This window comes from Notamacropus eugenii, chromosome 4 (genome assembly GCF_028372415.1).
Source record: "Notamacropus eugenii isolate mMacEug1 chromosome 4, mMacEug1.pri_v2, whole genome shotgun sequence".
Taxonomy (NCBI): Eukaryota; Metazoa; Chordata; class Mammalia; order Diprotodontia; family Macropodidae; genus Notamacropus; species Notamacropus eugenii.
This window is the reverse complement of record NC_092875.1, coordinates 2,068,832-2,078,376: the sequence shown is the minus strand read 5'-3', so window position 1 is coordinate 2,078,376 and position 9,545 is coordinate 2,068,832. Positions and strand designations below refer to the sequence as shown.

At 40.0% G+C, this 9,545-nt stretch overlaps 1 protein-coding gene across 1 annotated transcript in view; it reads left to right on the top strand.

Moving 5' to 3' along the window:
* Positions 1–9,545, top strand: part of LOC140502780 (uncharacterized) — a 52,064-nt gene continuing 42,519 nt past the window's right edge. Inside the window, 2 exon segments of the mRNA XM_072606778.1 lie at positions 1–147; positions 1,319–1,473. Of these exon segments, the coding sequence (XP_072462879.1) occupies positions 48–147; positions 1,319–1,473 (255 nt within the window). The 5' untranslated portion in view covers positions 1–47.

Here is a 9,545-nt window from a genome sequence, read left to right as displayed (position 1 = left end):
CCCTCCCAGGGTGGGCTGGCCAGGAGCAAGAACTATTTGAGCCCAGAATGCTCTGCTTTCCCTGCACCTCAAGTCTCTTTCCTTTTCTTCCATGGGACCGAGATCACTCTACCTTCTGGAGCCCAGCTCTGTGCTTGTGGGTCCCAGGTAGGACTGAGCCAGAATGAGGTGCTGGTCCCCTCTCCCCGTCTTTCCTGACTTCCCCTGCAATTCAATCCCCTTCTCCTCATCTGACCTCATGGTGAGTGTCCTCCAGGTCTGCCAGGAGCACACCTTCCTCCTAAGCCTGGCTCCTGCATGAGCTCCCTGCCCCTACATCTTTCCCAGACTCCCCATCACTTCCTAAATTCCTGCCTCACCTTCCCCAGATTTTCCATTGGATTCCAGATTGCAGACTTTGCCCATAGGATTCTGGGAGAACTGATTTCAAGCCTTCATGTCAGACCCTGTATCCTGTCTCCAGATTCAGCCCCCTTTGAAGATCCAAGAATCCTACTTTCCTTCCTACCTAGCCAGGCTAGGACACATGTACCAAAGCTCTTCCCTGACCTCCCTGATCTCCATCCCTGACTCTGGGACTGCTTCCCTGTCAGATCCCAGGCATGTGGCTCCCTGTCTCCAGTCTCCCTTTGGGGATTCCAAGCCTAAGCTCTACCAGAGCATTCCAACAGTCCTCCCCAACTCCTAGTGAGACCTCAGGACACAATCATCCTGCTTCCCCAGGCTCAGTGTCCACTTGGATCCCTTCTATCCCTCCAGGGTCCCTGACTTCCCTCCATGTTAGATGTTCTTGTCTCCCAGACACTAGCCCTGCTCCTGTACCCCAGGCCTCCTGCTACCCTGTCTCAGGCCCCATGCCAGGGGGTGAATCCCAGACTGCATTTTGTCTCCCAGTCTCAGGCTTCCCCTGATCATTCAAGACCCCTCCCCCACCTCAACCTTCCTAGCTTCCCTCTCTCTTAGATCAAACAGTCAGCCTGTAGTCTAAATAATGTGTCTGTGAGTGGGGGAGGGGGGATGCAGGCAGGGTAGAGGGCCACGTGGAGGGAGAGCTCTGACTGAGGAGCCATTAAGGCTCTGACTGGTCTCATCCCATCTGGGATCCCAAGCCCCCTCTGTCTCCTGGATCTCTGTGGGAGAATGGGGGTGGGGGGAGGCAGGAGAAAAGGAGTAAGAGAGGGAGGGAAGGAGTCTTCCTACTCACACCATCTCCATTTCCAATCCTGACCCTTCCTCTGTAGGGTAGACTCTCTTCCTTGAGGGTGGTGCCAGGGCCTTTGTAACTGCTATGGGGCCTCACCCTTGTGAATCCCTGTAGGTCAGCCTGCTGTCCTGAAGAGAACAGCAACACCCCTTCCCCTGTGCGATCCTTCTCCCTGCCCAACTCAGTCTGCAGAGGACCCAGGCCTGGCCAGAGGTAGGAGCCTGGAGCCAGAGGGAATGGCCCCTGGGAGCCAAAGCCACCCTCCCCAGGTGAGTGCAGTCTGTGCCTAGATATCAGCCCATGAGGCCATTGCCATAGATGTAGAGCATTGTCTACGAAGCTGCCAACGTGGTCCTCATGGAGCATTTCTGTAGAATGATAGGCATGAAATTGAATGAGGTAGTAACAACACTGCCCTGCTCTGCTGCTCTGGCTTAAACTGATTCCCTTTCTCTTTGGCATATGGAGCATGAACTCCCCCTCCTCATGTCTCTGCCCTCCCCTGTGTGTTTTCAAGCTCTTCCTCCTTACAGTAGCTCAGGCAGGTGTCCCCAGTCTCCCTTAGTCCCTTCAGTTCACCATATCTTGGGTCCAGTCAGTAAATATTTGTTTTTGTTATTTAGCTGTTTTTTATTCCTATCTGGCTCTTTGAGTCTTCTGGACCCATTGGGTTGTTCCTGGTAGACAGCTTCAGTGGTTTGCCATTTCCTTCTCCAATTTATTTGACAGAGGAGGAAAGTGAGACAAGCAGGGTTCAGTCTGGCTTTCCCAGATTTCCACAGCTAGTGTTTGAGGCAGGATTGGAGCTCAGGTCCTCCTGAGTCCAGAGCCAGCTCTCCATTCACAGGGCCACTTAGCCACCCCACATGTCAGCAGGTTTGTCCAAACTAGCTCTGCACAGTATCAGATGGAGTTAACTCTGAGAGGGAAGGCCTTAACAGTTTTGGGGAAGAGGAAAATAATTGTTGTAGAAAGTGAAATTTTATCTGAGACATGAAGGAAGCCCAGAGGCCAAGGTCAGTATAGAGAACTTTCCAGTTATGGTAGACAGCCATTGGAAAGGCTAAAGGAGGTGGGGAATTTGGTCAAGAGACAACCAGAAGGCTTGTGTCTGTGGGTCAGAGAAGAGGTAGAGGAGGAGAGTGAGGTGTAGAAAGACTGGAAAAGGGAGTTGGAGCTGGTTACATGGACCTACTATGTGCCACCTCATTCAGCTTACACATTTTCTCTCATTTGATCCTGTTGTAAGAAGTCTCATGTTCTTTGCTAGTGACAGGCTGAATAAGGCAGCACAGGCTGCAGCCAGGTGGGTACGGTGCCGCTTTTGTGTCCTCTCAAAGGGCAACATGCCTGAGTAGTAGGGGATGGACACAGCTGTTCCAAGGATGTCATCTGTCTTGATCCTCATTGTGATAGGATTTGGTTTGACATTTTTGAGGCCATGTTCACTAATGATATTGGCAATTCAGTACAGGTTATACATGTTCAGTCATGTGAAACATGTTTCCAGGTCAGTCCATCAGTCATGCTGTAGAAGGAAACACAGACAGAAAACCCCACAGGAAATTAAGTAAGCAAAAGTATCCTTCCATCTGCATTCAGGGCCCACCAGTTCTTTCTCAGAGTATGAGTAGCATTTTCTTTCCTAAGCCTTTTGCAGTTGTCTTAGAGTGTTGTATTGCTGAGGAGAGCTAAGTTATTCACAGATCATCATTGTTACAATGTTGCTGTTCCTGTGTCCAGTGTTCTCTGGGTTCTGCTCATCTCACTTTGCATCAGCTCCTGTAAGTCTTCACAGGCTTTTCTGAGAGCATCCTGTGCATCATTTCATGTAATATGATGGTATTCCATTACAATCATATACAACAACTTGTTCAGCCATTTCCCAGTGGATGAGCATCCCCTCAGTCTCTCATTCTTTGCCTCCTCTAACAGAGTTGGTATAAATATTTTGTATATGTAGGTCCTTTTTGTTTTTTCTCTCTTTGGGATACAGACCTAGTAGTGGTATTGCTGGGTCAAAGAGGATGGATGGTTTTATAAGGCGTTTGGAAACAGTTCAGTTTACAACTTCACCAACATCAGTCTTCCCTCATCCCCTCCAACATTTGTCATTATCATTTTTTGTCCTATTACCCAAACTAATGTGTTTGAGGTAGTTTTATAGAGTTGTTTTCATTTGTATTTCTCCAGTCAATAGTGATTTAAAGTATTTGTGCATATAGCTATAGATAGCTATAATTACTTCATCTGAAAACTAACTTTTCATATTTTTGATCATTCATCAATAGCTCTTCTTTTTATAAATTTGATACATTTCTGCATCTATTTGAGAGATGATGCCTTTTTCAGAGAAATTTGTTTCAAAAGTTTTTTACAATTATATCAGCTAACTGTATTTCCCTGTATCCTATTTTCCCTTTTATTGTCTCTTTCCTTTCACTCTGATCCTTCTCAGATTTGTTTTGCTTCTGAGTCTTGGCTCCCCCTCCCAATATGCCCTCCCTTCTCTGAGCACACTCCCTTCCCTTCTCTTATCCTTCTTATACCTTTTCCCTCTAGGGTACGATAAGTCTCCATACCCATTAGTTGTATGTTATTCTCTTTTCAAGTCAATTCTGGTTAGAATAAGGTTCAGGTCTTCCCTGTCACCTCTCCCATCTTCCCCTCCACTCTTAACATCTCTTTTGTGCCTTTTTATGTGAGAAAATTTACCACATTCTACCTTTCCCTTTATCTTTCTCTCAGTACATTTGTAAAAGCAAGCACAGGACATACACAGGAGGGCCTGCTATCACACGTTCTTAAATCTGCTTTTCTATAAAATACCTCTAGCACTTTGCTGACAGGGTTGTGAGGATTCAATGAGATGTTTTGAAAACTTCAAAGCATTATACAAATTTAATATTTTTATTATTGTCATTTTCTTCTTCCTTCTCCTCCTTCTTCTTCAGGTCAGGAAGCTAATGTCTTCCCTCTACATATTATCTCCAATTATATGTACATACACACACACATACATGTGTATAAATGTTTTGATGTTGTCTCCCTTACCAAACTGTGTTCTCCTTGAAAGTTGGACTTACCTTTTGCCTTTTTTTGTATCCCTAGCATTTAGCACATACTACCTGGCACACAGTAGGTACTTAATAACGCTTATTGACTGCCTGACTAATGGGGAGTAGAAGTAATTTTGTCTGCCCCTTAGTGGCCCTCTTTTCACTATACCTTTTAAGGAAGTCAGGTCAGGGACCAGTGAGGATCAAATATAGGACTGGGACTTTCCCCCTGATCCTTGAGACTCAGGTACAGATCTCCTAAAGCGGGGTGGGGAACCCAGCCCAAACCTTGATATTTCATGGGTTACCACCAGCAATTCTGTATCTCTTTTCCAATTATAAAATTAAATTAAATTAGCTTCATCTCCTTGGGCCACATTCTTCTTAAGTATCTGGTGGAAAATTGTGGGGTCCTCAGTCACTTCAAACAAGAACATGTATCATTCACTTAATTCAAGGGAAAAAGTCGGCACCCTGAACTTCAGAGAACACACAGAGTAATCAGAATCAACAGAGAAAGCTTCCACACTGTCTGACAGTAAGCAGGACATGCATCACAAATCAACAGACAGATGCAACTCCCTGACATACAAACATGGATACCAGAGAGGGTAGCACCAACATCTGGGAAGAGATTGGGGAGGCACTGCTTACTGGCTACCCAGAGGCTCCTTCTTCCAAAAACTAAGCCCCAAAATAAAACCTCACCTCAGAGTACTTGAACATTATTCAGAGCCAGAGGGCATCACAACCCTTTAGAACCAGTGCCTCATTAGATAATTAACAAAATGTGTGAGCCTTCCTACAAATCTTCCTAGGCCCAGTAATGGGTGGGAAAGATCTTCTTTTATCACATAATTCAATCAGAGATACTTGATTAAGCTAAAACAGAAACAGCAAAAGATCCTACTTTGCTTGCCATTACAACATTGCTTCTTCTCACCCTTTAATTTTATATTTTTTGATATTGTCCCATCATATTCTACTCACATCTGTGCCCACTGTCTATATACACTCCTAAATTTCCCGGTAATGAGAAAATACTTCAGAGTTACAAGTATCATCTTCCTATGTAGAAATGTAAATAATTTAAACTTCAAAGGAAAAAGGACAGAGCAGAGAACTAAAGACAACTTACAAGGAAGCAAAGAAGAGATGGACAGCTCTCTGCACAGCGCCTCCTACTCATATAAACTTTCTGGAAATGGACATTTATTGCTGCATGTTTTGAATCCTCTCTCTCCTGGCAATGCTTTTTTTCCTTTTCTTATTTTGTATTAGTTTGATCTTATTTTGCATTTAAGTTTCAAGTTTTAAAAGTTACAATTAAGAAATAGATTAACCTTATTGATCCCTTATGAATTTTCTTATGCTTCTCTTGGATCTTGTATTTGAAAGTCACATATTCTCTTCAGCTCTAGTGTTTTCTTCAGAAATGCTTGAAAGTCCTCTATTTCACTGAGCATTTATTTCTTCCCCTGAAGGACTATACTCAGTTTTGCTGGGTAGGTGATTTGTACTTGCCATCCTAGCTCCTTTGCCCCTCACAATACCACATTCCAAGGCCTTTGATCTTGTAATGTAGAAGGTGCTAAATCTTGTGCTGTCCTGGCTGTGGCTCCATGCCTACTGGAATTGTTTCTTTCTGTGCCCTTGCAATATTTTTTCCTTGACCTTGGAGCTCTGGAATTGGACATAACATTCTTGGGAGTTTTCATTTGGGGATCTCTTTCAGGAGATGATTAGTGGATTCATTCAATTTCAACTTTATCCTCAGCTTCTGGGCTATAAGGGCATTTTTCCTTGATAATTTCTTGACAAATAATGGCTAGGCTCTTTTTCTCTTTTTTGTTTTTCATAATTAATTAATTTATTTTTAGTTTTCAACATTCACTTCCACAAGATTTTGAGTTTTGAATTTTCTCCCCTACCTTAAGACAGCATGCAGGCTGATACAGGCTCTACTTATACATTCATATGAAACATGTTTTCACATTAGTCCTGAAGTAAAGAAGAATTAGAATTAATGGGAGGAATCACAGGAAAGAAGAAACAAAAGAAAAGGAGAACAAATAGTCTGCTTCCAACTGCATTCAGACTCCCAACGTTCTTTCTCTGGATGTGGATGGCATTTTCTATTGTGAGACTTTTGGAGTTGTCTTAATGCTGAGAAGAGCTAAGTCTGTCAAGGTCAGTCATGACACAATGTGGCTGTTACTGTGTGCAATGGTTTCCTGGCTCTGCTCATTTCACTTGGCATCTGTTCATATAAGTCTTTCCAGTTTTTTCTAAAGTCTACCTGCTCATCATTTCTTATAGCACCATAACATTACATTACATTCATATATGGCAACTTGTTCAGCCATTCCCCAGCTGATGAATTCCCTTCAATTTCTAATTCTTTGCCACTAAAATAAAGAGCTGCTATAAATATTTTTGTATATATGGATCATTTTCCCATGGTTATGATCTCTTTGGGATACAGACCTAGAAGTGGTATTGTTGGATCATAGAGTATGCATAATTTTGTACTCCTTTGTATATTGTTTCAAATTACTCTCCAGAATGGTTGAATCAGTTCACAACTCCACCAATAATGCATTAGTGTTCCAGTTTTCCCACATCTTCTCTAATAGTTATTATTTTCCTGTTTTGTCAAGTTTCCCAATCTGATAGGTATAATGTGGTACCTCTGAATCATTTGGATTTGCATTTCTCTAATCAATAGTTATTTAGAGCATTTTTCATGACTACAGACAGCTTTATTTTCTTCCTCTCAAAACTGCCTGTTTATATCCTTTGACCATTTATCAGTTGGAGAATAACTTGTGTTCTTATAAATTTGACTCTGTTTTGTAAATATTTAGACATTAAGCCTTTATCAGAGAAACTGGCTGTAAAATTTATTTTCCAGCTTTCAACTTCCCTTATAATCTTGGTTTCATTGGCTTTATTTGTGCAAAAACTTTTCAACTTAATGTAATCAAAACTATCCATTTTGCACTTTATAATGTTCTCCATATCTTCCTCTTCCCTTCTCCATAGATCTGACAGGTAAAGTATTCCTTGTTCTCAGTATCAGTCTTTACATCTACATCATGTACTCATTTTGAATTAATCTTGGTATAAACTATAAGGTGTTGCTTTATGCCTAGTTTCTGACAGTGTTTTCCCAGCAGTTTTTGTAAAAAATGAGTTCTTATCCCAAAAGCTGGAATGTTTAGATTTATCAAACAGTAGATTACTAAAATCATTGATTACTGTGTCTTGTGTACCTAACCTATTCCATTGATCCACCACTCTGTTTCTTAGCCAATACCAAGTAGCTTTGATGATTGCTGCTTTGTAATACAATTTCAGATATGGTAAAGTTAGGCCCCCTTCCCTGGCATTTCTTTTCATTAATTCCCTTGATATTCTCAACCTTTTGTTCTTCCAGATTAATTTTATTATTGTCTTTCTCTAGCTCTAGAAAATATTTTTTAGTGGTTTGATTGCTATAGCACTGAATAAGTAAATTAATTTAGGTAGAATTGTCACTTTTATTATATTAGCTCAGCCAACCCATGAGCAACTGATTTTTTTCCAATTATTTAGATCTGACTTCATTTGTATGAAAGGTGTTTTATACTTGTGGTCATATAGTTCCTGGGTTTGTGTTGGAGGGTAGGTTCCCAAATATTTTAGATCTACAGTAGCCTTAAATACAATTACTCTTTCTGTTGGGCTTTGTTAGTTTTATATAAAAATGCTGATGCTTTCTATTGGTTTATTTTATATCCTACAACTTTGCAAAAGCTCTTTATTATTTCAAGTCAATTTCTATTTGATTCTCTAAGTATACCATCATATCATCTAAAAAGGGTGGGTAGCTTTATTTCTTCTTTGCCCATTCTAATTTCTTCAATTTCCTTTTCCTCTCTTACTGCTAAAGCCAACATTTCTAGTACCATACTGAGTAACAGCGGTGGTAATGCACATCCTTGTTTAACCCCCATTCTTATTGGAAATGCTTCTAGCTTATCCCCTTTGCATATAACGTTTGTTGATGGTTGTAGATAGATGGTACCTATCATTTTAAGGAACACTCCATTTATTCCTATGCTCTCTAGTGTTTTTAATAGGAATGGGTGTTGTAATTTGTCAATAGCTTTTTCTGCAACTATTGAGATAATTGTATGATTTCTGTTAGTTTTGTTCTTGATATGATCAGTCATACTGATATTCCTAACACTGAACCAGCCCTGCATTCCTAGTATATGTCCTACCTGGTTATCACAGTGCATTATTCTTGAGATAAGTTGCTGTAATCTCTTTGCTAATAAATTTTTGAAATGTTTGTATCCATATTCATTAGGGAAATTGGTCTATAATTTTTGTTTCTCTGTTTTGGCTCTTCCCAGTTTAGGTATCCTCACCATATTTATATCATAAAAAGATTTTGGTAAGATTCCTTCTTTGCCTATTTTCCATAAGAGTTTATGTATTATTGGAATGTTCTTTAAATGTTTGATAGAATTTGCTTGTAAATCCATCTGACCCTGCAGTATTTTTCCTAGTGAGTTCATTGATGGTTTGTTCAATTTCTTTTTCTGAAATGGGGTCATTTGAATATTTTGCTTTTTCTTCCATTAATCTGGGCAATTTATATTTTTGTAAATATTCATCCATTTCACTGAAATTGTCAAATATATTAGCATACTGTGGGCAAAATAGCTATTAATTATTGTTTTGATTTCCTATTCATTGGTTACACATTTACCCTTTTCATTTTTGATGTTGGTCATTTGGTTTCCCTTCTCTCTTTTTTTAAATCAAATTAACCAAAGTTTTATCCATTTTATTGGGTTTTTTTTTTTCATAAAACCAGCTCTAAGTTTTATTTATTAGTTCAATAGTTTTCCTAATTTCAATGTTATTAATCTCTCCTTTGGTTTTCAGAATTTCTAATTTTGTATTTAATTGGGGATTTTTAATTTGTTATTTCCTAGCATTTTTAGTTGTATGCCCAATTCATTGATCTCTTCTTTCTCTATTTTATTCATGTAAGCATTTAGAGATATAACACTTCCCCAAGAACTGCTCTTGTTGCCTCTGATATGTTGTCTCATTTTCATTCTCTTGAAGATAGTTATTGTTTCTATGATTTGTTGTTTGACCATCCATTCTTTAAGATTAGGTTATGTAGTTTCCAATTAATTTTTAGTCTCTCTTTCTGTGGCCCTTTTATTGCATCATGATCTGAAAAAGATGCATTTAATATTTCTGCCTTTCTATATTGG